Here is a 27657-nt window from a genome sequence, read left to right on the forward strand (position 1 = left end):
TTTAAAAACAAATTCCCTATACATAATGTTGGTTTTAGTGGTATTCTTAAACCCTGAGGTATTCTCTGTGCCTTGTGACAGCGTCCAACGGTAGTGGCATGTTGTCTCCTATTAATTTCTTTTCTGATTAAATAGTGAAGTTGTTTTATTCTCTTAGAGGGTTTGCCCTCCTATCCTGGTACATTAGTGGTTTCCCTAACCAAACTTGGAATGGTATCTGCCCCATCCGCGGAGAACCCAAGTGCCTCTGCCCTTTTGTCAATAATGTGTTCTGTGTCATCAAAGGAGCAAAGTAAGCAAAGGGAAGGCAGAGGCCACAAACCAATTCTAACAACTAAGTATAATTCCATTAGGGAAATAAGCTAAACGAGATCAGGTGCCACACTGCCACTAAACAATGTTCACAATAAGCCCTCATTGGACTAGGGGCGTAAGCACAGTGTGCCCTGAGAACCATATATAAGTGGGCAAAGTGAGATATAATTCTAATAGTGCAGAAACGGAATTGAGGCATGATGTTCCTTCTACCAGTGAGCAAAATTAGGTCTAATTCCAATAGGGCATTAAACACAGCATGGCCCGATGTACCCTCTGCCAGTGAGCAAAGTGAGGTCTAATTCCAATAGGGCATTAAACACAGTGAGGCTTGATGCGCCCTCTATCCGTGAGCAAAGTGAGGTGTAATTCCAATAGGGCATTAAACACAGCGAGGCCTGATGTACCCTCTATCCGTGAGCAAAGTGAGGTCTAATTCCAAAAGGGCATTAAACACAGCGAGGCCTGATGTAACCTCAACCAGTGAGCAAAGTGGGGTCTAATTCCAATAGGGCATTAAACACACTGAGGCCTGATGTACCGTCTACCCGTGAGCAAAGTGAGGTCTAATTCCAATAGGGCATTAAACACAGCGAGGCCTGATGTACCCTCTATCCGTGAGCAAAGTGAGGTCTAATTCCAATAGGGCATTAAACACAGCGAGGCCTGATGTAACCTCAACCAGTGAGCAAAGTGGGGTCTAATTCCAATAGGGCATTAAACACAGTGAGGGCTGATATACCCTCTATCCGTTAGCAAAGTGAGGATTAATTCCAATAGGGCATTAAACATATGGGTTTCAGCTCCCCTGCTGAATGGCTTTCTTTTTTTTTTGTTTTGCTGTGCATAGGTCCATAAAACGGTGGTTTAATAATCTGCAGACACAGATTGAAGCTGCAAAGGGCTGAAGACACACATTCCCCAAGAAAATCGCAGAAAGTGAATGAATGTTGCGTTTATTTTCTAACCCAAGAAAGCCATCGACAAAAGGTTTTCAATTATCAGTCGCATGTTCCACACTCCACCAGCTCTTTGGTGTCAGGCGGTGAATATGCTTGTTGATTAATCAAGTTGGACGTGGCTATTCACAAACATGCCAACCCACCCTATATTTTTTCTATCAAAAACCGTTGATATTTTTGACTTTACTTAATCCTAGCCACAATGCAATTCAATGGGAATAGGTTTACAAACATGGCAACCCTCCCGATTTGCCATTTAAAATTATAGCTATTTTTCACGTTCTCCCGCCTAAAATAATAATTTCCCTTAATGCATTCCTAAGGGCAAATTGTTGCCTCCCGTTTTCTCTGAGGAAATCTCCCTTCCAGCCAGGTGCATCGGAATGTTGGCATGTTATTCAGTAGCTTTCCGAGACAAACTCTCCCTCTGAGGTGATCCAAAACATTGGCATGTCATGCAACTTTAAAATAGGAAATCGCCCATTTAAATGTCTTTAGGTTGCAACCTTTGTCTCTCCAGATGCTCTGGACTACAACTCCCGTCATCCCCAGCCAGTAGTCAATGGTGAAGAATCATGGGAGTTGTAGTCCAAAACATCCGGATTGCAGAACTCTGCGATTAGAAGCTAAACACATTTAGTTGCGCCCGTTTTCAATTGAAAATAACGGACAGCCCTAAACGCCGAGCCGGCTTAATTCTGTGACTGTCTCGGTGTGTTGAGTTCTCAAGTCCACACATCGTGCCTAGCAAAGGCGTAAAAGGCAGATGTGGGAAACTTGCACCGACCCGCCATGTTAACACAGTGACCCGCCCAGCTAAATCCTGGAGCGTGACGTAACCCTGCGTCGTGACGCTCCGACGTCACGCGCGCGCCAGCCGCGTGTTCACAGCTGAGCGTGCAGTGGCTCCACGGGAATTGTAGGCGCTGGGGCTTATGGGGCTTGTAGTCAAACAGGGTTTACCCTGCTCTTCCTGTTATGGCTTTGTGCACACAGTCAGCGTGCTGGACGTCTTCTATAATTTGCATTTTTTAAGCAGCCACATAAGGTATCACGTGAGTATTTAATGATTAATGCCGATGTTGCATGTCACGTTAATATGTTTACACCCTTTGCTTATGTTGAGTTATTTCCTGATTGCGGATTTTTCGGAATAAATGCGACTGATGCCAATCTGGCCAGTGCTGCAGAATGTCACGCCTTTTGTCATTGTATTGTTGCCTCAACCCAGTGATGCTGGATGTCAGGGAAGTGATTGCCAGTTAATCTGTTTTGGGGCAGTGGAAAGGCCAGGCAAAGACAAAAGTGAGACCAAGAAAGTCACCCAAGCATTCTAGACCAGGCCAAGAAAGCAGAGCTGTCAAGTATCCCTTGGCCATTGTGAGCTGGCTATCCAGTCCCGTTTTTGTCCATTTGTGTTCTGGCACTTCTAGTATTCCTATCTTTCAAATTGGGAGACTACAAGTCCCAGAATCCAAAGGGATACGAACAGAACTGGATGGCCTTCTCACCCATGGCCAGGGCTCTATGAAAATGAAATCCTCCTGTATAAAAAGGTCTCTAGCTTCCCCATACCAGTATGTGAGAAGGTCATCCCATGTTTTGTGTTTGAATTCTGGAACTTATCCTGAATTAAAAATGGGAAACGTAAAACTCCAATTTTACCAACCAACAAATGTCTCTGGTTCGGATTGTATGTAAATCGCTATATCTAAATAAATCACTGTCTCGCTTAAAATGTAACCAGTTCAACTGATTCTGTAAGTAATTCACCTATAAGAAAGGGGAGAGACACCAATATAATGTGGATTGTTGTTTACAATCAAAGAGCGTTTTTGGAACATAAGACTCACCACAGATTTGTATGTTTGGCACATTTGACTGTGCTAGTGAGTCAAGCATGCAATCCTAATGAGCTTCTTATAACAAAGGGGACTTTCGGTTAAATGTCTGCAAACCAAACCGTATACCCTCATTTGGAGTTCCCGGCTCTGAGGCTGGGATCCCCTGCTTCTGTGACAGTGAGTCTCCTGAAGGACACTTTCACTCTGAATGTGAACAGGAGAACTTGAGTTAGGTGCTTGCAAATAGACTGGGGGAGCCCCGGCTCTGGGGTAGTATTATGAGACTTCAGGCCTCTGGACCCGGGTAGCACCCTGGCATACTTTAAGCCTTGTATGAATGATGTCTCACATGACCGGATTGCATTTGTCATTTCCAATAAGACAGACAGTACCGCTCTTTCTGTTGGCAAGTGGCTCCTCCCTCGCTTCTCATTCACTAATAAAGGAGTCCCCCCTCCCCCCCGCCTCGCTACGCTCTTGTTGATTTCCTTCATTGACAGGAAGTGCTTATCCAGGCTCCTGCCTGGTATGTTTCTGGAACAATGGAGTCCGCTGACAGTCCTCCCAGCGTGGCAGACTATCCACATAGCTCTCAACCATTTGTGTTGCAAAGGCGGGTGAAACCACCCGATTTTGTTTTTGGCGGGTGAGACGCCCATTGGAATGCATGGGCGTGCAGGAGGCTTGGCGGGTGAGTCAGCCCTTTACCCGCCAAAAGCGTGTGAGTTGAGAGCTATGTATCCATACTAAAAGAACCTGGGACCTCTTCCATGCAGCATGCTGGGTACAGTGGTCTGGTTGAGTTAATGAAAGGTTTCTCCATTTTCTGATGGCAGAGCTTTTACAAATTATTTTATTCAAACTAGCCCGATCTCTTGCACATTGTGTGGAGGTGATGATGGAGATGGAATGGCGGTTCCACCCACATAAGCCCATTTTTTCCTCTACTTTATCTTCATCCCTATCTATACAAACCTTGCACTAGGCTCTTGATTTTGATTTTTGATTTTTTTTCTCCATTTCTTTATGGCCTAAATGCTATTGTCATCCTAAGGGAGTCTGACTCATTTTCGGGAAATAGACCTAGACCCAATGAATGATTTGGGGTCTGAGCCGGACCTAATTCTCATTCAGGTTGCTGTATGGGCTCCCCTATGGCAGAGAGGCAGGGTTGGTCCCAAGATTAAAGGCATAGCTGTGTCGTAAGGTAACAGCTTCCCCTATGTTCTTCAGGTCAGTCATGTTTTCAGGCACACTCACTCTGGTATGCTTCACTCGGAGGGTGTTGCACGGCAATGGCAGTATATAGAGTGTTTAACTGGAGACACTGGTAAATGCATCATATGTATCTGGAAGTATTGTGTCTTATACCATCTATATCTGTATGTAATGTGCCCATGTAACTGTAACTAATGTGTCATGTATCCTATGTACCGGTATTGCAACGGCAATACCGGCTCTATGTCCTAACCAAGAAGAGGGCTCATATCCAAGCCAGCGTCTCCGCGGCATCTAACAACTTGGCTGAACTCTTTAAAATCCTGCCACAGTCTCTACCTCTCCTGTCCCCTCCCAGGCCCTCTGTACGGCACTGGCTTCTCACTTCATCTCTAAAACTCAGGACATCCTGTCCTGTCCTCTCTCTCCTCCTATCCCCTCACTCCCCCCACTCCCTGCTCTTCCTCTGGCCTTTCTGCAGCCTCCTCTCCTCCCTCCTCCTGCCTTTCCCCAGTTCTACGCAGATGAGGTTTCTAGACAAGTCTGATCTATGAAAGTCTCTTCGAAACAGGCTCACCCCTGTTCATCCAAAACTATCAAGGACCTCCTTCCCCACTGGAGTCTTCCCATCCCCCATGAAGCACTCCCTTGTGCACCCCCTTCTTAAGAAACCCTCTGCCAACCCATCCTCCCCTGCTAACTATCGCCCAATCTCCATCACTCCCTTCCTGGGCAAGCTCCTGGAGAAACTGCCCATCTCCCAGCTTAATCTTCACACTGAATCTGTTGGTTGTCTTCATGACCATCAGTCTGGCTTCAGAGCTGCCAGAAGCACGGAAATTGCTCTCCTGAACATCCGTGAAGACCTGCTCTCCAACCTTGACTCTACCTTGCGTCCTCATCCTGCTTGATCTCTCTTCTGCCTTTGACACTGTCAACCATGCCATCCTTCAGAACCGTCTCCATGATAACCTGGGATTCACTGGTCAGGCTCTGGCGTGGCTGACCTCTTTCCACTCCGACCAACCCTCCCAGGCCCAACTTGGGTCATTCCTCTCCGTTATCTTTTTCTCTACCTTTGGTGTCCCCCAGGAGTCTATCCTCTCCCCCTGGCTTTTCAACCAATACCTGACACTCCTTGCCCACTGCATCGCTGCTCTCTGCCCCAACTTTCAGTGCTATGCGGATGACACTCAGCTCATTTTCAGGCTACCTTCGGCCACCTCTTCTCAGTCTCTCATCTCTAACTGTCTGTCTGTCTGCAATCCAGGAGTGGTGTGCCGCCAATGATCTTGCCTTAATGCCAGTAAGACAGAGATTCTCCTCATTGGCACACCCACTCCCTCCTTTCCGGTAGCTCTCTGGCTGGCCTCTCTTGGCCCTCTTCCTCCCACCTGCAAGGCTAAAAACAAGCATCTTTGACTCCACACTCTTCTTCTCTGCTCACATCTCTGACATCTCTAAGAAGTCACACTACCAGCTGCACCTCCTCAGAGGTATTCTTCCATTCCTCTCCTTCCCCCAGAAGCTCACTGTCTCCAGAGCTCTGGTTCTCTCTAGGCTGGCCTATTGTAACAGCCTCTTTCTAAATCTACCTGCTTCTACTCTCCGCCCTCTGCAACTTATCCAAAACAGGACTGCTAGACTTGTCCTTGGTCTCAAGCCCAGGGATCGTATCTCTCCAGGACTGAATTCTCTGCACTGGCTCCCAGTGGCTGCAAGGATTAAGTTCAAAACCCTCTGTATCGTCCACAAGGCCTTCTGGGGACTGGGGCCTGGGGCCTCAATAGCTTCATCTCTCCCTCTCCCTCTTCGCTCGTCTGCCTCCAACTCCCTCAGGGTCAGTCGCTTCTCCAAGCAACAAGTTTGTGGTAGATCTTTCTTCGGCTCGGGCCACCCTCTGGAACAGCCTCCCTGAAACTTGAGGCGAATCATCTACGGTTCCGGAAGTACCTCAAAACCTTTCTCTTTGCTTCTGCTTTTTCTCCTCCTCTCCCTTGCTGACTTCCTGGCTGACACTGAAACTGCACTGGTTACCCGGCCACCCTCTGATCTTGGGCTCAAGTCCCCTCCTGCGCCAGTTTCACTCCTGCACTGCCTTCCTGGCAACCCCCACACTTGGGGACTGTTTCTCTGTATCCCTACAGTCCCACTACCAGCACTTGGCACCTGATGTCTGCACTTACCTTGCACTTGCCACCTGCTGGCCTTACTTACTTTTTGTTAATTATTTTCTTATCCCATGTACTGCACTGTCCTCTTCGCCTTCCCCCTCGCACTTCCCCTCCTTCCCCTTCCCATGCACTTGCGTGATCGAATGACACCTGGCCTTATAGGACCGTTGTATGTCTTCCCTCTGTTCCCCCTCCCTTGCCTAGTCGAGCCTTGAAACAATTTTGTGTATAGGCGCTTTATAAATGCCATGTCATATCATAAGAAATGCGCCCAGTGCTTGGTGCGATATATAAATAAATAAAGTGGTAATGGTGTTCCCTCCAGCCCATGGAGTAGTGGTGCACATCAGATCAATTGAGAATGGAGCCCTCTGTGCCGCCATCATGACTGTGAGCTGTTTATCATGGAGGCTGTCCAAACTCGGTTCCTGCCTCTCTGTACACCTGCAGAAGGATCGTGAAAGTCCCACACCAGTGAATCTCTGAGTCATACCATACCCAGCGTGACCGGAATCGTCTGGGCAAAGGGTGTGACTGCTTTTCTCTTATTTATTCTCCACATATGACTCATTACACTCCCTTTCAGCTCAAGACCTGAGTCGAACGCTCTCCTGACTTCAGATTTTCTCTTCCGTAGCCTGCTCCCTTTTCTGACCATGTGGCTTAGGGACACGTCTTCCATGGTTCCTTGTATCTTGGGGGGGTCTACATAGGTCTGTGAAGCAAGGCTAGTTCAAGCCTTGTCCGGGGCTTTGCAACGAAGCTGCAATTTCTGATGTATCCCCGAAAATGAGTAAGGAATCCTTTTCAATGGCTCACATTGCATGATTTTCTAAGTGTGACAAGGTGAAAAACGGTTACTCTTTGGCCATGGTATAGTAATGTTTATTTGTAAAGCGCCTATACACAAGGCAAGTGTTTCAAAGCGCTCAAGGTGGGAAGGAACAATGGGGAAAAAACTGTCATTCAGAGCCCTTGCATTTCTGTAATACAAGTCTGCACAGACAACAGGCAGGGTAAATGCATGTGATGCAGTTAACTGTGTAGATTACAGCAAATGGGTCTGACAACAATGCTGCAGTTTTCCCAAGTGCATTGGGGCGCCACCATGCAAGGAGGGGAGACGGGTAAGATATCTATCTCAAGGCATGAGACGTTCAGATCATGCAAGTGTACAGACAGTACAGGAGAGTGGAAGAGGTGGGGGGATTCCTAAGTGCGTCCAGCAGTTATCAGGAACTGGGTGAGTGCTGAGAGGGTGCCATTCCCGTGGGTCATTGACCAGTGCAGTAGAAGTGAGGCAAGTGCAGGCCCGGAGGCAAGTGCGAAAGGACTGGCGGGGGTGCCAGGGACCTGTGAGACTCTGAATTACACTAGCTGGCCTGTCAGCAAGCTGTGGAAGAGGAGGGAGAGAGGGATACAGCAGAGAGAGAGGTTAGCAGGGTAGAGGGAGCAAGGAGGAAGAGGAGAAGAGGCTTGTCTTAAGGAGTTTCCGAAACTTAAGGAAATCGGGCTCAAGACGGAGGGTGGCAGGGAGACTGTTCCAGAGGGAGGCCCCTGCTGAGGATAAACATCTCTCTCCAAATCTCTGCTTGGAGAACCGGTTCACTCGCAGAAGGTTGGAGGTAGATGAGTGGAGGGTTCGGGAAGGACAGTATTTCGGTAGGCAGCGTTGCAGGTAGGTAGGTCCCAGGCCCCAGAAAGCCTTGTGGACAATGCACAGGGTCTTGAACCTGATTCTTGCAGCCATGAGGAGCCAGTGGAGGGTTTTCAGCGCCAGATAGGTGTGGTTCCTGGGCTTGAGGCCAAGGATAAGTTTTACGGTTCTGTTATGGATGAGTTGCAGAGGGCACAAGGAAGAGGGAGGGAGGCTGAGAAAGAGGCTGTTGCAGTAGTCCAGCACCAGGGCTCTGGAGACAGTGAGCCGCTGGGGGAAAGTGAGAAAAGGAAGAGTAAATTTGAGGAGGTGCATTTGGTAGTTGGACTTGTTAGAGATGTCCGAAATGTGAGCGGAGAAGGAGAGTGGAGTAGAAAATGATCCCAATGTTTTTTGCCTCGCATAGTGGGTGCGTGTGTAGGGCCAAGGGAGGCTGGCCAGAGTGAGAGTGGGAAAGCAGGAGTCCCAATGCAAACAATCTTAGTCTTACTGGCGTTGAGGCTGAGGTCGCTTGCAGCAGAACATGACTGAATTGCGGACAGTCAGACAGATATGAGCGCGATAGATGAGGTAGCTGAGGGTAGCCTGAAGGAGAGTTGCATGTCATCAGCATAACACTGGAAGTTAGAGATAAAAGTGGCAATCTCACGTGTCAGGGTAGCCATGTAGATGTTGAAGAACCAGGGGGAAAGGTTGGAACCCTGGTCAACGCCACACGTTGAGAGAGAGAAATTACCCAAGTTCAACCTGGGATGGGTGGTTGGAAAGGAAGGAGTTTAACCACGCCAGAGCCTGACCTGTGACTCCCAGGGTGTCACGGATATGTGCGATCGGGATGTTGTGGTTTACTGTATCAAAGGCAGAGGAGAGGAGAAGAATGAGGACAGAGGGGGTGTTAGTGTTGAGATTTCTGAGCAGGTCTTCACGCGTGTTCAGAAGAGCAGTTTCCATCCCTCTGGATGCTCTAAATCAGACTGATGGGCATGAAGGCAACCAGCAAATTCAGTGTGGAGGTTGAGCTGAGTGATGGCCAACTTCTCTAGGAGTTTGCCCAGGAAAGGGGTGATAGAGACAGGACGGTAGTTTGCTGGAATGGAGGGGTCGGCGGAGGGTTTCTTAAGCATCGGGTGCGCAAGGGAGTGCTTAAGAGAAGTTGCGAAAACTCCAGGGGCAAAAGAGAGATTGCACAGATCAGCCAAGGCTGGGGCAAGCGAGTCAATGTTGTTCTTAATGGTTTTGGAGGGGCAGGGGTCCACCTTCGTAGACCGGACTTGTCTGGCGACCTCACCAGGTGTGACAGGAGTGAAAGTGGTGTAGGGACAAAAGGAGGCTCCAAAGGTGTTGGTTTATGATGTGGTGTGGCAGTGAGAGAGGAAAGGATGTCTTGGGTTTTTGCAGTGAAGTGTGCAGCCAGGGCTGAGCAAAAGTCCTGGGTGGGTGTGACGGAAGAGCAGGCTGATTGGCCTGTTCCTTGCAGACTTTGAAAAGTTTAGCCATGTTGTTTCATTGCTACGGAGATGCAGGCTTGAATAAAGACTCTTTTCTTGGTGCGGATGCAGAGTCAATATTGCCTTTGAAGGAGACGGCAAGCCAGTTTGTCAGAGGGACCGCCTGACTCATTCAATTTTTGTTCAGCTGACCTACACTTGCTTTTAAAGGCAGCCAGGTCATAGTCCTACCAAGAGTTGCGCTTTTTGGTAGGCTTCAGTGGGACCCTTATCACAAGGGCAAGGATATCAATGGTGTTAGAGTAGGAATCAGAGAGTAGGTGGAGGCAAAGGCAGCCGCTGTCACTCTTTTTATGGGTCTGGTGACTTTGAAAGCTAGTTGTCGTTCCGGGTGTGCCGATGCAAGGGGAGAGGAGAGCTTCAAGTGTGAAGAGAGCAGCGAATGTCCGGGAGAGAGGTAGTGAGAGGGATGTCGGTAGAGATGATAGCATCCAAAGTGTGGCCCGCTGTGTGTGTGGGGTCCGAAGGTAAGATGGAGAGCGAGAGAGAATCGTATAGGTTGCAGAAAGGTCGTCCGGAGAGTCCAGTTGGATGTTGAGGTCAACCAGCAGGAGGAGTTGAGAGGAGACCAGGTCAGCCCATTCCGAGAGGAAGAGAGTGGTGGCAATGAGGAGAGAAGATTTAGGAGAGAGTGAGAGCCTGCAGGCTAAGGATTCGAAGGAGTAGGCCTGAGTGGGGATGATAGACACAGATATGTATCCTTCAGGGATGAGTGCGTCAGAGCTGTCCTTGAACCATGTCTCCATGATGGCGAGCACATCAAGATCCAATCGTTCAGAGGTTGCAGACATCAGACGAGTGGCAGATGGCAGAGAGGACAAGGCCGTCAAGGAAGCCGGGACAGTGCGACGGGTCAAGGGTGTATGTGCAGAGGAGGAGGAGGAGGAGGAGGAGGAGTAGGAGGAGGAGGAGGGCACAACAGGCAAGGGAACCTGTACAGAGGAGGAGGAGGGCACAGTAGGCAAGGGAACCTGTACAGAGGATGAGGAGGAGGAGGGCACAGCAGGCAAGTGAGCCCGTGCAGAGGAAGAGGAGGGCACAGCAGGCAAGGGAGCCTCTGCAGAGGAGGGCCAAAGCAGGCAAGGGACCCTGTGTAGAGGAGGAGGATGGCACAGCAGACAAGGGAGCCTGTCCAGGGGGAGAAGTATGGTTTGAGAGGCGAGGTAGGAGCCTGTCAAATAGAAGAAGGTTGGGGACCCTGAACCATGATGATTCCATTCAGATAGACATTAATGTTGACCCTGGAAATGGCAAAGATATCCAGGAAGACCTCCCAGCAGGTGCCACCATTAATGGGAGAAGAGGCAATAGGAGAAAGGCGACCATGTGCCAGGTCCATAGGTCGAGTGAGGTGACGACAAAGAGGATGTCTGTGAGAGTCTCTCTGGCAAAAGCCATGACACAGGTGTCTGCAATAGGAAGGCCTGTTTTGGAGCTCAGTATGTCCTTCTTAAGTTTCTTCCGGACAGCTTTTGTGATAGAGTAATAGGAAATAGAGAAACAGTTAGAGAAGATAGGAGACATAGATCGTGTCATAGCTAGCTGCAATCGTGATGAGGACACTTGGCAGTCTGTAATGCAGCACATGGGGGGTGGTTGAAGGGGGTGCAGGGTGAAAACACGGGGTGGGGACAAGAGGGTGTGAAGGGGGGCAGTGAGGACAAGGTAGGGTGTGCAGGATGTTCTCAACAGCAACCGCTGTTTGTAAAAGGGTAGTAAGTAACAGTTCAGCCCCTAGCAAGAAGCAATAGTAGGAGTGATAACAGCAAGTATATCACCAAGTTCAGTTTTAGCTAAGGCAGAAGGAGACCCAGTCCAGTGTATGCACTCAATCAAGTTCCATCCCGGCTAAGGCTGAAGGAAACACAATGCAAACCTTTCAATATAACCATGTGAATGCGCCGATCACGTCGGGCAGAAAGTGAAACTGACATAGAATGCTGAAGGGAAGCTCATGAGCGGCTCAGGCTTCCCTTGGCAGAAAATGATACTGACACAAAAGTTTCAGAGTACTCCGAGGCTGATTATGTCACTCTTAATTAACAGCTCTTGTTAAGTATGCTGGCACCAGTCTGCAGAACAGCATAAGTCTACTCGGAGCCCGTTGGAAACATAAACGCTCACATGGAACATCCACTCCGACTGCAAAAATGCGGAAAACCAATGTAACACTGGCACGCTTCAATCAGCTGTACAGCAAGGGCTTATTCAGAGCCCAATAAAATAATCACACATTCGCACGCAACAATTAAATTGAGCGCATGAAAGCTGAAAACCAATTTTATGAAACTGACTAAACGGATATCGCACAGTGGCTCAGAGTCTCAGCCAGTTAGAAGTTCACGTTTAGAGTAGAGAAAAGAAACTTTCTTTAAGGTGAATACATTACTAAACGCAAAAAGGGGACTTGAAGTTTTTCTTCCAATTAGATCAAATACTTCAGATCTAAACAAGGTATCAATTCCTCTCAGATAGATTTTGAAGCTTTGAAATTAAAGTCTTTCTCTTTCAAATTAGATTACAGTTACAAAGTTGTTGTTTCACTTAGTTTTGTGACTTTAGATTTCTTCTCTGGTTGCTGATCTCTTCATATTTGGGAGCTTCCTGAATCCTGACCCCCCTCAGCTGAACTCTGGACAATCAAAGGCAGTTAATGGAGGTTCCAACTGACTTTGGGGATATCTCGGCCAATTGGATCACTGACTGAGCCCTACATTTTGGTTAGGGCAAGTGTCCACACTCTAAATGGATTTGTTAAGGCCCAAGCAGGAAAGGGACATAAAACACACACAATTCTTTCCCCAAAACAAAAATGTCCTCCGTGCAGAAGACAAATGAATTCCCAGTACCTCTCAAGATAATCCCTGACTGAGCAACCCTGACAGGAACTTTATTGATCTTTCGTTTCTTAACATTAGAACTTTACCCTTGGAACTCTTGAAAGAAGCTGTATGCGTACATCTAGCAGACATCCCTAATTTTCCCTTGTATTTAGTTTAGAGTGTAAGGGTTAGTTTAAGAATTTGGACAGAGGACTTTCTTGATAACATCCTGAACCAGACAGTCCTTAGTTTTGTTGAGGCAGGCGACCCCCTCTTAGAGTTAGGCATAGGTAGAATTTACGGAACCCCTTTTTATTTTGTGATAATAAAAGTCGACCCCCAGCTCCATGCCACTGTGCCCGAGTCTTACTCTTGATCCCTTACAGAGGGTGCTTTGGTTGCAAAACGTATATATGTGGTTGCTGGTTGGAGCAATTTGCTGTTTACATTATTTGCCTTTTTTAAAATCATTTGCCTCTTTTCTAGGGAGCCTTTGTCTGACAGGCAGAGTTCTATTGTACACTCTCTCTTGGATGGTTTCAGGAGTTTTGGTCTTGAGCGTAACCTCCCACCCCCGAAATCTGCACTTTGGGGCAGGTACATTGATAAAAGCCCCAAGTGAGGCTGATCCCCCAAGAATGAGAATCATGGTATTGTGTAGTGAAACCCCACACAGGAGGGAAACTATTAAATCTTAGGAGCAGGTCCATCAGCTTGGGATGGGGCTTAGGCTTGACTCTGGTCTAGTGAGAGCAGCTTCACTTCCTGAAGCTTTGCAGGGGCATCAGTCTTCCCTTCGATGAGATTGTACCAGGGCAACCACTGTCCCAGATCTTGGGCCTGTCCGTTTCTGAAGCTCTGCTCCTTCAGCTCTTTACCTCTCGGCTTCCTGGGAGGAGCGCTCAGCTTGAGGATTTATTGATGACGGTTTTCTTCCTTCTCTTCCAGTTTTGGGTTAGGGAAAAGTGTAAGTGTCAATTTTCTTGTTTTTGCTCTATTGTCTGTAGGCTTGCCTGCCTGCCTGGGTGTCTCGTTATGGGGGGCCAGTTTGCTTTTTTTACCACCATCGACCGTATAAAAAAGATGGTGCTGAAAAGGTACACTAAATTTCTTTAAAAAAGTTGATATGTAATCTTTGTACAAAACTTTAAAAAAAATGCTCCTTACCGTAGCATAACATTGCATTGAAAGAATGATTGATATAATGAAGAGAGAGAGATTTTAAGTTCAGGGATTTTTCCGCAGGGTGCAGGAATACTTCAGCTCGAAGAGTGCTTGCTAGTTTTCTTGGTGCCCCACTTGTTGGGGTCACTTCAGGTGCCAGCATTGTCTTTTCACATTTTTTTAAGAAAAATAGAAAATCCCAAAAGTGTATTATTAACAATAATGTACAATCATCTGTAATTTTTCTCTACCATTGATCCTCAATTTTCATATTGCGTAAATCTACCATTGGATTGATCCTCAATTTTCATATTCCGTAAATGATTTGAAATGTAATCTTTGCTCTATCGACAGCCACCAGGCTACAAGTCTCAATTTTTCTTTTTCTTCAAATGTCAAAAAAAATTGATGTTTGCGTTGGTGGCGAGCCATGTCAATGAATACTCTACCATTGCTCAGTGTTTATAAAGACACTTCAATTGGGGCTTATCCTGAAATATTGAGCATAAAGATTACTTGTCTAAAAATAAAATGGCAAAACTTGCTGAGAATTAAATATATGCTGAAAATGTTCAAATCTAATCGAGAGATTCATTTTTTCTGTAATTTGGAACTTTTTGTTGAAAAGATGAGTAGGCGGTTTGTTCTCTGCCACCTCTCCTCCCCACCTGAAAGCGTGCACCAGATGTCTTGGTTAACATCTACGCTGCGTGCATTTGAAGCATTAAATGTGTTTATTTACATGCCACATCTGTTTGAAGCATAATATAATCTGGCCTTCATTAGAAAACTGTTCCTAATGAACCTGACCTAACTGGTAATAATGGAATCTCACTTTTCTGCGGCAATCGCGCGTATTGGAAGCTGTAATGTGACGCTAACGCTGCACAAGCAATTTAGCTCCAGCCTCCAAAGTCAGTGTTTATTGTGCTTACTGGGCATAATAGAATCGGGCCTCACTGTGCTAACTGGGAATAATGGGATTTTGCCTTGCGTTGGCAAATGAGCATACTTGTATGTGAAACTGATTTGATAACTTGAGGTGATAAAATCGTGTCTTGTTTTTGCACACAGCATTGTTGCACTAACTGGTTATATCCATGTGAAGGCTGTGAATACCCAGGCATTGGGTAGTTATTTTGTGGCTAACCTGGGGTTTAATGTCAATTATGTGAGTAACTGAACATTTGACGGAATGCCTGGTATGCAGGTCTGTATGGATAGCTCAGCGGTTTAGTCACTCACTATCACGATTGGGGTTCAATCTGCAGAGCACAGGTTCAATCCCCAACAAGGCCAATTTAACTCTTTCTTCCGTGGCCAATAAAGTATCACCAACTTGGGGTTGGTAATATGTTTATGTAAGTAACTTTTATTATTAATATAGTAATACTTGACCTATGATGACAATGTCTGCCCAGTGATAATGGTACAAGGGCTTAGCATGGCACTACCAGACTAACAGTGCTTCTCTCTGGGTCTTTGAATGCTGCGGTACAGCACAGGCATGGCATATTCTCCCACTGTCTTTACTATGTCCCAACGAAAGACAGAACCTTTGACTTTGCCATTGCTTGTTTATTAAATAGCCTCTTGAACCATTCTGGGCTACAAGACAGTCCTTGCCTCCTAGTTCTCCTTGACCTCTCAGCAGCATTTGACACAGTAGACCACCACACACTCGCCGCCAATCTACATCGTCGTAGGGTGGATCAGTAAGCTTGTCCTCGGCTTGTTCAAATCCTACCTTGCAAATCCGTGACAGTTCTTACAAATGGATTCTCTCAGATCACCAACTCTACCCATCACCTGGAGTGGAGTTCTGCAAGGATCCACCCTGTCCCCTGTGATCCTCAATCTTACATGGAACTGCTCTGCACACTCCTCTCTCCACACAACATCCACATCCACCAATACGCAGATGCCACGCAGATCTACCCCAAGATTTCCTCCATCGAAGACATCCGCAGGCTCAAGGCTTGCCACACTTTCATCCAGTCTTGTATGTGAAGTCCTTACCTAAAGCGCAACCCCTTCAAGACTGAATTTCTACTGTTGACAAACACAGAGCACCCTGCTATGAACCTAGAGGGATTCACACCCAGGCCGGCCCCCTGTGCCAAGTCCCTTGGGTTCAACTTAGACACGCACCTCACGTTCAAACAACACGTCATAAAGAGGACACAAACTGCCTGGTCCTAACTTTCTCTCCTGCGGAAAATCAAGCATTGGAAGGCTTTAGGGCGACTACACTGGCACCCCTGAAATGTGTCCTGCATGCTGCAGCAAGAGTAGTATGTTCAAATAGGTATAAACAGTCCCTATAATAACATCCTACTCTACTGACAGGGATATCAATATGTATAATACAATAAAGAGTAAGATAACACGTCTTGTTTTACTTACATCCAACCCCCTTTACACAGGAACTCTATAAGGTTTTCCGGCATCACTAGTCCTGACAAAATGGACCGTCTGCTATGATTGATTAAAAAATGTGTATAACAAATTTTTATTCAAATAATTCGAACTGAATTTAAACATAAAACACTACCCTCACCTAACACAGTGTACTAAACACTAAAAAACAGTTACTAAAACATGAAATACAAAATTCACTTATTTGCATGACACAAAAGATATCACATAACATAACACAAAAAAATCTCAATGTGTCTCTAAAACAACAACCATCCCAACATGTTTCTGTTCTTCACTGCCCAGTTCGGGCGAACATTCTTCAGGGGAAATTTTTTTTAAAAAAGCATCCACTAATCTCTTCAACACCGTGCTGAAAGGGTAGATTCAAACTTCTATACAGGCAAAGGAAGGAAAGAACCTCCGAGCCTGTAAGAGTAAAAGAAAAAACTAATGAGTTCCAAAAAGAGGGAAAGGAAGTACTACAAAATGTAGAAAAAGAACATGGCATAGAGGTTATGCCACACTCACACGGGTCCCAACAGGGCACCCACAAATTTACCTTTAAATGGTGAAACTTCAAAGCGCGTCACAGGATGACAAATTCGCTGGTTTCTCGCCAAATGAGAGACCACTACTTCACAAAAGCGTCATAGTCCGCTAAAGTATCGCCACACCTAAATGAGACAGAACCAATACACAGAGACCACATGCTCTGTTATATCCAGAAAGGGGCTTCAAAATGCAATTACACATGAAAACAGGGCTCCAAATATCATAAAATAAATTACCTTCACAGATGTAGGGATCAAGACTGTAACAAGCAAAGCAGCAATCAACGTGTTTGCAAAGGAGAAATCCACACAGTCAAGCCGTAAAGTATCAATCTGGAAAACAATGGATGCATGGGAATGAACACCATATGTCTGGCATCACCCTTCAACATGTACCGATGGGAGTGCTTTTATTTCACCCTCGTGATTAAGACTAAGTGCCCGTACAATATATAGAATGCAGAAAAAACTTCCATGCTGTCCATCCTACACAACGTGGCAAACCCATGGCAAAAGATAACCAAACTACCCCACGCGTACAGGAAGGGAATGTACCGGCAGTGGGAAAATTATCACACACAGAACCACAATGCTAATGACTCACCTGTACACTCAGAGGGATTAAATCACTCTAATGGCAGCTTCCAAAAGCACACAGCCAACACTGAATTCAGTGAAACCAAAAACTGCTGCACACTAACAGTACGTCTATGGTCGTGCGGCAACACAAAGGAAGGACTACACTACTCAGTGTAGGAAGAAAAGTCCATCAAAAGGAAGGGCCATGTTGGAACGGACCCGGCAACATAGAAAAAGGACTACACTACTCAGTGTTGGAAAAAAAGTCCATCAAAGGGAAGGGCCATATTGGAGCGGACCTGAAGCCTACTGGTGTAGAACAGATTAGTGGACACCACGAGCACTAAACAGGTGTTTTTTTTAAAACAATGATATGCTGGCACCAACACAATATGGTATATGCATCTCACACTGTCAAAAATCATACTTGGCTGACCAAATGCCAATCAATGCTTTCGTTGAGACCTAGCACATTACTCTGTAATTTAAAAATAATTTTTTGCTCTACATTCAATAATTTTCGATCCGTTTCAATTTTGGTATGTCCATGCACCTTTTTCAAAATCAGCCATGTGAAATCATTAAAACCATGTTTCTTTTCAATAAAGTGTTTGACAAGGGGAGCAGTAATCACCTGGTTTTTGAGACAGCTGCGATGTTCCACCATTCGAACTTTACATTGCCTATTCGTTTTTCCCACATATTGTAGGCCACACGGGCAAGTGATTAAATATACAACATTGGCTGTGTTACAATTTGTCATTTCACTGAAGACCCACTTTACATCAGGTAGAATTTGCAATACTCTAGTTTCTTTTGTTTGTCCACACATGCTGCAATTCCCACATGGAAAATGTCCTTTCACTTCAGGCATACCCCACAGTCTAGTTTGTCTAACCTGTGGAGTTCGCATTTCTGTCACATCATTTCTGATTAGAATATTCCGTAGATTCTGACTTTTTCTAAACGCCACTAAAGGAGGCAACACTTCTTTACCACAATAGACTTTCTTCCAAGTTTTCATCACAATGGTTTTGATTTTATAGGACAAATTCGAAAAAGTGTTAACAAAAACAGTGCCAATCTTTTTAGTAGTCTTGTTATTTTTCTCCAGCAATGCCTCGCGATTGTTATTGTAGGCTCTTTTTGAAGCATTTCTTATTACTCTAGACGGATAACCCTTGGCCAACAGTTTGTTGGTCAATACATCCGCACTTTGAGCAAAATCATCTTTTAGACTACTGTTACGCTTCAGCCTCAAAAATTGTCCGAATGGCAAATTATTCTTTAAATGTTTGGCATGATGGCTGTTGAAGTGTAATAAAGAGTTCCTATCAGTGGTCTTATTGTAGGGCTTCACTTTCAAAAAACCATTGTGATGAAAAATGGTAATGTCTAAAAAATGGGTCTCCAAATCACATATAGACCCAGTAAATTTCAAAAACCGGTTTTGTTGGTTGAGCCATGTCACAAAACTATCAGCCTCTTCTCTTGAGCCATCCCATACAATCAGTATATCATCTATATACCTCAGCCACTTCCTCAAATGATGGATAAAGGGGTTGGTGGCTGGGTATATCACTGCTTTTTCAAAATATTCGACGTAGAGATTAGCTAAATTAGGAGCCATGGCAGCACCCATAGCAGTACCCTCAATCTGTTGAAAAAAAGTACCTTGAAATTGAAAAAAGTTTTGGGTCAAGGCAAACTCCGTACACCACAAAATAAATGCATTGCTCACAGGATGACCATCCTCTCTATTCATCAACACTTCTTCAACCACCTCTAGTGTGGCTCTTTGGGGTATCGCAGTGTACAAAGATTGAATATCCAAGCCTATCAGTAGAGAATGGCCCGGAATAAACTCTATGCTTTCTATTTTGTTATTAGCATCAGTGGTGTCTCTCAAATAACTTTTCATTTTCAAAACAGATGGTCTTAGATAAAAGTCTGCAAATTTGGACAAGGGTTCCAAAATTGAATTAACACCAGATACTTTGGGTCTGCCAGGGGGATCAACAAGTCTCTTATGTACTTTGGGCAAGATGTAAAAAACAGGTACCCTTCCGTGATCCCTAATTAGAAATTCACATTCCTGCTTACTGATCATTTCAGCGTCAAACGCTGAAGTCACCTTTTCTTTGATGATATTCATAAGTTTAGCAGAGGGGTCATTAGCAAGTCTCAAATAGCTCACATTATCTGATAGTAGTCTTTCACATTCTCTTACATAATCACTACGATTCATCAACACAATAGCTCCTCCCTTATCCGCTTGTCTGATAATCAAGTTATTATCTTTTGCTAACTTTAGTGCCGATGCTTTTTGTAGCCTACTAAAGTTAGAGTTGCGAGACTTTTCACTGGATTCTAACTTGAGAACCTCTGCCAAAACCTGTCTTTCAAAGACAATGGATTCGGCGGTATGGGAATGACTAGGAGCACAGAACGTAGATGCATTACGCAACCCACTGAAATTGTTGCTGACATATCCTTCATGTTCACTGAAGTATTCGTTCAGACGTACTTTGCGCATAAACGCAAAAAACTCCGTTCTAAATTCAAAAGGATCATGTGATTTAGTAATGACAAAGCTCAGACCCTTATTAAGGGTACTTTCCTCTTCCGAGTAATGTGCTAGGTCTCAACGAAAGCATTGATTGGCATTTGGTCAGCCAAGTATGATTTTTGACAGTGTGAGATGCATATACCATATTGTGTTGGTGCCAGCATATCATTGTTTTAAAAAAAACACCTGTTTAGTGCTCGTGGTGTCCACTAATCTGTTCTACACCAGTAGGCTTCAGGTCCGTTCCAATATGGCCCTTCCCTTTGATGGACTTTTTTTCCAACACTGAGTAGTGTAGTCCTTTTTCTATGTTGCCGGGTCCGTTCCAACATGGCCCTTCCTTTTGACGGACTTTTCTTCCTACACTGAGTAGTGTAGTCCTTCCTTTGTGTTGCCGCACGACCATAGACGTACTGTTAGTGTGCAGCAGTTTTTGGTTTCACTGAATTCAGTGTTGGCTGTGTGCTTTTGGAAGCTGCCATTAGAGTGATTTAATCCCTCTGAGTGTACAGGTGAGTCATTAGCATTGTGGTTCTGTGTGTGATAATTTTCCCACTGCCGGTACATTCCCTTCCTGTACGCGTGGGGTAGTTTGGTTATCTTTTGCCATGGGTTTCCCACGTTGTGTAGGATGGACAGCATGGAAGTTTTTTCTGCATTCTATATATTGTACGGGCACTTAGTCTTAATCACGAGGGTGAAATAAAAGCACTCCCATCGGTACATGTTGAAGGGTGATGCCAGACATATGGTGTTCATTGCCATGCATCCATTGTTTTCCAGATTGATACTTTACGGCTTGACTGTGTGGATTTCTCCTTTGCAAACACGTTGATTGCTGCTTTGCTTCTTACAGTCTTGATCCCTACATCTGTGAAGGTAATTTATTTTATGATATTTGGAGCCCTGTTTTCATGTGTAATTGCATTTTGAAGCCCCTTTCTGGATATAACAGAGCATGTGGTCTCTGTGTATTGGTTCTGTCTCATTTAGGTGTGGCGATACTTTAGCGGACTATGACGCTTTTGTGAAGGAGTGGTCTCTCATTTGGCGAGAAACCAGCGAATTTGTCATCCTGTGACGCGCTTTGAAGTTTCACCATTTAAAGGTAAATTTGTGGGTGCCCTGTTGGGACCCGTGTGAGTGTGGCATAACCTCTATGCCATGTTCTTTTTCTACATTTTGTAGTACTTCCTTTCCCTCTTTTTGGAACTCATTAGTTTTTTCTTTTACTCTTACAGGCTCGGAGGTTCTTTCCTTCCTTTGCCTGTATAGAAGTTTGAATCTACCCTTTCAGCACGGTGTTGAAGAGATTAGTGGATGCTTTTTAAAAAAAATTTCCCCTGAAGAATGTTCGCCCGAACTGGGCAGTGAAGAACAGAAACATGTTGGGATGGTTGTTGTTTTAGAGACACATTGAGATTTTTTTGTGTTATGTTATGTGATATCTTTTGTGTCATGCAAATAAGTGAATTTTGTATTTCATGTTTTAGTAACTGTTTTTTAGTGTTTAGTACACTGTGTTAGGTGAGGGTAGTGTTTTATGTTTAAATTCAGTTCGAATTATTTGAATAAAAATTTGTTATACACATTTTTTAATCAATCATAGCAGACGGTCCATTTTGTCAGGACTAGTGATGCCGGAAAACCTTATAGAGTTCCTGTGTAAAGGGGGTTGGATGTAAGTAAAACAAGACGTGTTATCTTACTCTTTATTGTATTATACATGCTGCAGCAAGACACATTAAAGGGCTCTGCTAATTCGACTAGATCACCCCCGAACCTCATCGAACTGCACTGGCTCCCACTGTAAGCCCATATCCTATTCAAATTGTGTTGCATCATCAACAAGGCCGTCACCCTGAAGTTCCCAAGCTACCTCACTGAGAAACTCAGCATCACTGGAGGCCTGCGATTCACCAGACTTTAGAAAATGTACAGACTTGAATTGCAACAGTGCAGGGAGGAAAGAACTAGAAGACAAGCCTTACCTGTCTAAGCTCCAAGACTCTGGAACCTCCTCCCCCTCTACATCGGTCTTGCCCCATCACGTTTACAGTTCAAGAAAGAGCTCAAGACCTTCCCCTTCAAGGAATGAATTAATGTAATTTTTATAAGGCGCGACACGCCCAAAGGCCTCAATGCGCATCATAGGAAGAAAAAAACGTCAATCCAGAGAATGAAAGCCGAGAACTACAACGCCTTAATCCTTGGAGTTGAAGACAAACGTTTTGATGGCTTTCTTGAAGTGACAGAGCTCAGGAATGTGTCTTAAGATCAAGTGGAATCGCGTTCCAGAAGAGCGAGGAACAAACCTCAAAGCTAGTACCGCCAAAGTTCTGTAGTTTACAACGCGGTTGAGAGAGGTTTTCCAGAACATTAGAGGGAAGGGCCCGAGTAACATAAGCCTTCTGAATTCTTTTTGGCAAATTCCCGGGAGCTTGAATAGACAGGCATTTGTATGTCAGAGACAACATTTTGTGTGTAATTTGGTGTTTAACCGGGAGCCAGTGCAAAGATCTGCGAGCCTGAAATACATGTTCTGTTCTAGCAATGCCAGAAACAGCTCTAACTGCGTTGTTTTGAACAACTCGCAGTGTCGATGTTGCTTTTGGAGGTACCAGCAAATAGGCTGTTGCAATAGTCAATATTAGAATAGACAACAGCTGTAGCCAGTGTGCAAGGCATAAAATAAGCAGTGTTGCATTGCAATTTGCTATACATTTCTGTAGTTTTGCTAATCAAATGAACACTTGTGTAGCAAACTTAGCTATTTAAGTTGCCCTATTCAATGAAAGCACATCTCACCCTGAATTTCTCTTGCCGTCTGCGCTCTCTTCACACTGCTTTCTCTGTTCGCTTTAAGTGCTAATGGAGGAAAAGTGCAGCAGTAATTCCCCTCATCCACTCTTAAGTGCCAAATGCATGTGTAGGAGTGCAAGAATTTTATTCCCACATTTTTTCAAACCAGAAGTCATCGGGATGATCCTTTTATTAAGCTTTTTATATCCTGTCTATCAAAGACAAGTATGTGTCAACTTTATATCTTTTAAAAAGACAGTCATGCAATTCCATTCCTAAAATGTAAGTTGTTAAATAATACATAATTACAGTGTTGAGACTGTAAAACCTTGCCTCGATCCATGCTTTACAGTAAAGTTCAGGTTGGTGTATCTGAATTTCATAGTGTCAACTATATTTCATTTTTCTGGAGAAGATGCATCATGTTGACTAGTGAACTTTTGAAAATGTACATCATCACCTAGTTCTGTAACCTACAGGTTGCATACATTTTACAACTGGTGCTCAACCCATTCTTCTTGACATTCTATATTAGCACCCTGTTGCTTTATACCAGGTACCCTGAAAGTGAGATGACCACAAACTACCGTATTCCACCTAGTTTGCCCAGTTCTCTGCCTGCTCCGCAATCCATTCTGCTTAGTCTTTCTTTCCTTTTGCATAATAAATACACAAAGCAAACTAAATGCTTACACAAAGTAGTGATCAATAGTTCCATCCAGTCATTGGATCTACAGATCTACTGCAATACCAAACACTGTAGTTGGCCTCTAGAGCTCGCCTTGCTTTATGATTTTATTATATATTACCACCTGGCCAAACTGTTTTCATAGATTATCATATCTAGCTATTTGTGTCCATTCATGCAGCTGACCTTTTACATTTTACAGACGCTCATCTATGGCTCGCAAAATCGTTTGGCCCACTCAGTTGGGTAGATTTTATGAAGATCGAGTATCATTTACAATAGATGTGTGAACATTTTATTTAACATCTACTTTGTTTGCAGTACATTTCAAATAAAGGTTTCACTGTGCATGGCTGGACTCTGGGTGGCAGCAGTGTGCCAAACGTAAAGTGGATTTGTAGTGACATGCACCATTTTACAGAAATCACATTGTACATTTTTTGTCCTCCGTTGCTATGGGTCGAGTGCATTTCTGTTAGGTTGAATAGGTAAACTAAGTTACCCGACCTGCAGGTCTAACTGAAGATTAAAGAATTTGCAAGGCCAGACTCCTCTCACAAATGTCTTATTTCAGCGGTAAGAAAAACTGCTGTATTGTTGCTCATTACATGTCTTGGGTTCAAATAATATTTGGTGACATTAACAATATTAGTACAAATTGCTAATCATATGGGTCTGTTTGCTAATCAAAAACATTTTAATTGGCAAACTCTGCCAATCAATTTTTTTAAACAAATGTATATGTTGGCTGTGGGAACATTAGTATCGGACAAGTATGGTGTAATCTGTTTTATGAGCTTAGCGGTTTATACGCAAGTAGCTTAATGTGAGAAGCATGCCTTTTCATACTGAGGTTGACATGAAGAACAATGCCCAAAGTTTTCACCCACTGGCTTGATGCAGTCGGAGATGATAAATTGGTCGTGTTTAGCCTCAAGTTTAGATAGTCGTTTGCTAGTGCCCACCATCATGAGCTCTGTTTTGTTCCCATTTAAGGCAAGGGTGTTCGCATTCCTCAACTGTTCTACAATATCGTAGGTCTGATCAACAACATGACCATCCCTTACATAATCACCCATCAGTTCTAGGATCAACTGGGTGTCATCGGCATAATTTGTGTATATAACGCTGTGATCATCCAGCAGGTCGAAGAGAGGGCGGGTGTATACATTAAAAGGGGTAGGCGAGAGGTTAGCTCCCTGCGGAACTCCACAAAGAAGTGTCTCTGGTGAGGACTTCCATTTTCCCACAGCCACCCTTGCTGATCTAGGTCCTAAGAAGGAAGTCAAGAAGCAGGCAGTGATCAACAAGATCAAAAGCCGCAGAGAGATCAAGCAGCATAAGTGGGGTTTTTCGGTCCTGAATCCACAATAGGTTAGATTAGCTCCGAGGTCCAACATGGCAGTCTCTGTACCATGTTTGGCACGAAATCCTAACAGCAGGGGACCCAGGAGGTTAGGTTCCTGACCATAGTACTGAAACTGCAAATGTGCCGCCCCATCTAAGATCTTGTACAAGAAAGGAACTTTTCATAATGGGGCGAAAATTATTCCAATACCTTGATCTAATGTTTCTATTTTTAAGATCCATACATTTTTGAGAGGACAGACCCACTGATGACAAGAAGGAAAGGTGAACAATCTTAGTGAAGAAGGGAGCCAGACAGTGAATGGCATCTTTTAAAGTGCTGGCTGGACAGACATCACCCGGGCAACAAGACGGTTTGAGATCGCTCAACCAACTATATAAGGTCTTTTTCAGAGATTTCACTGAAATCGAACTCATCAGACTTAAAGGACGAAACTAAGCATGGCCTATCAGGGTTACTGTATTTGGAACCATTACGGTCGGATCAGAACCATTAGCTATAATCTTGGCTCAGTGTGAGTTAAGTTTTAAAGCAAAGCCTTGTTGGATTTCCAGACACCAGGCAGAACTTTTTTTTAACAGCGGGATACATACTGATTATACCCTCAAACTCCTTAAGGATGGAGAAAGGGTGTTGCTGGCGTGATTTGGCAGAGCAAATTCTTCCTTTTAAGTGAGCCTTTTTAGCAGAGACAATAGAGTTCTTATAATTGAGTGCTGCCGTACGATATGCTGAGAGTCGGCTGGCAAAGCGAGTTGCGCCAAGCTCTTTCAGCTCGCCTTGTTTTTCTCAGTTCCAGGATAGTATCAGTAAACCAGGTTTTACCTACAGTTTCAGGTTTACTCCATTTTGTTACAGCTGGAGCTAAGGCATCAATAGCTCGAGTTTTGATGTCCAAAAATTGATTGGTGAGGGAACAAACCTCACCCGAGTAAATACAATCCAGTAGTGAATTGTATTACTGATGGTCTCTTAACACCCAGGTCCACTCACCCTGCACTCCCCACCCTACCCGAGACTCTGTCTGGTCCCCACTGTCTCTCCCTCCCGCCCCCCCACTGAAAATCGCCCACCCTCCCCTGTTAGGAACAGGAAACTATTTTTTCTTTCTCTGCTTCTCTCACTGTGTTCTTCACACTAAGATTGTAAAGCACTCTGTTGCTTTCCGAAGCTAGGTCAGCGCACAATAAATACTCTAATAAAAATCCATATAAGAGACATCCTCTGAAAAGTCGGTCTTTTGAGGGGGATAAAGTGTAAAAGCATTGAGGGAAATACCAGAAGAGGCAGAAAACACTGTGAATCCAACCATCTGTGTGTGTTTGTAAAAATCAGAATGGATATCCGAGGGCACGGGTAGCACCATTATGGAGTGATGCCTGCACAGCTCCTCCAACAAATCCTAACTGGGGCACTAGGCACCCATCTGATTTGCTAAAACATTTCCTGAGGAATCTGTGGGGAGAAGTATCCATTAGAAAATGCATAGTTCAATTTGATTAAGACTTACTAAAATGTAGGTGTGACGACCCGCTGTTGTATCAGGTTTTTGTCCCCCACAACTGTTAAGTGATGCTATTTTCTTTCATTAAAGGTGCATAGAAGAAATTGCATTTGTGGAGTCAGCCACGATTCGAGTTCAAACGCCCACCTGCCTCTCAAGAAGAATGACGCAATCTGTGGACTTCGCTAAACTCTGGCCTGGAGTCGCCTCCTTGCTCTTGGTCCTACCAGGGGCCCATGCCATGGATGGAGGCGATGCTGTTGCATTTGTGTTAGGAATTGCCATCAGCGTTGTTGGCTTTTGTGCATGCTTGGGCTTCTATTCCCGGAAGAGACGAGGGGAGACTGGAATGTGAGAAGATGGCGAAAGAAGCCAAGTGCAAAAAAGCTCTTGTATTGCATAGTGCACTTAGTGCGTGGAAATCATTAAAGTTGGGAATAGCATACATCGTTTCTGTATGCCATGTATAGGATTGAAACGGCTTTTGTGTGATAAGAAGGGCAACAGTTGCACTGCTGGAAAGATTTAGGATATTTCTACTTGCATAATATTAACTACTGACCTTTGATCGTTGGCGATGTTAAGCCCAATCTTCCAAAATCAGCTCTTTCTGACTAAACCAATTTTTGGATATTTTTGTTGATTTCCTCTTGCACCTGGCTACGTAATCACTCCAGTGTGGTTCTATTTTTTTATTTTTGCATTATGTTTTCTTTAAACACTTTTTTTTGTACCATTTTGTTTGAGCGGTCAGTTTTGTACGTTTGTAGCGGACCGCAATTATATGGCATCAACGAACACAACGAACATTAACTAAATTCCATGCAGCAGCAAAGATCCCTCCGGTGCCTTTCACCCATGTATGGCGGCCGAGTAACCAAACTTTACTTTAAAGTCTGGTTACGCCTGCAACGAAAACGCAGATGTTCAACAACCGCTAATTTTCCCTCTTTTCTGTTCATATTTCTTTCCTCCAATGTGTTTGGCATTGCAAAAGTATATATTGACCAGAGAGCGCCAAGGAGATTCCAATGTAGCAGCAATGGGGCTTGCACGATCATTCTATTTCTATTCTGCAAAAAAGATTTTGGTGCGTCTATTGGGAGTGGACAATAAGATCTTTACATAAATAACAGTCTTTGTTTTTTTTTGTTAAATACATTTCTTCCATTTGTCAAAGGATTTGATTGCTGTTTTTGACTGTTAATATGTTTAGCAGTTCCTCTTCAATATATACATCCTTCCTATTTGCTTGTAATATTATTTTCTAAAGTGTGAGTGCTTTATTGATGAACTAAAGCCACTTGTCTCTGCTTTAAATGTAAACCCTGCCTATTGTAATGTAATTGTCTAGTTCCATTGGCCTTGCTACTGAAAAATGGACCGCATAAGGCTGCGGCCAGAAGAGCAGGGTGTTTGCAATAGACCGCCACTAGGGCCAGTAGTCTGCAGATTGCCAGGAATCTATTGTCCACATTATTATTTTGCTATTTTTAATTGACTTTACAGA

General features: G+C 44.4%; 1 protein-coding gene across 1 annotated transcript; it reads left to right on the plus strand.

Annotated features, from left to right (window-relative positions):
* Nucleotides 1–2181: 2181 nt before the first annotated feature.
* Nucleotides 2182–27394, plus strand: SMIM30 (small integral membrane protein 30). The gene is made up of 2 exons (XM_069627901.1): nt 2182–2325; nt 26238–27394. The coding sequence occupies exons 1-2, from the start codon at nt 2213–2215 to the stop codon at nt 26500–26502; spliced, it is 378 nt and encodes a 125-aa protein (XP_069484002.1). The 5' UTR covers nt 2182–2212; the 3' UTR covers nt 26503–27394.
* The last annotated feature ends 263 nt before the right edge of the window (nt 27395–27657 follow it).

The sequence above is a fragment of the Ambystoma mexicanum genome, chromosome 12 (assembly GCF_040938575.1).
Source record: "Ambystoma mexicanum isolate Mex_15411 chromosome 12, UKY_AmexF1_1, whole genome shotgun sequence".
In the NCBI taxonomy this organism is placed as follows: Eukaryota; Metazoa; Chordata; class Amphibia; order Caudata; family Ambystomatidae; genus Ambystoma; species Ambystoma mexicanum.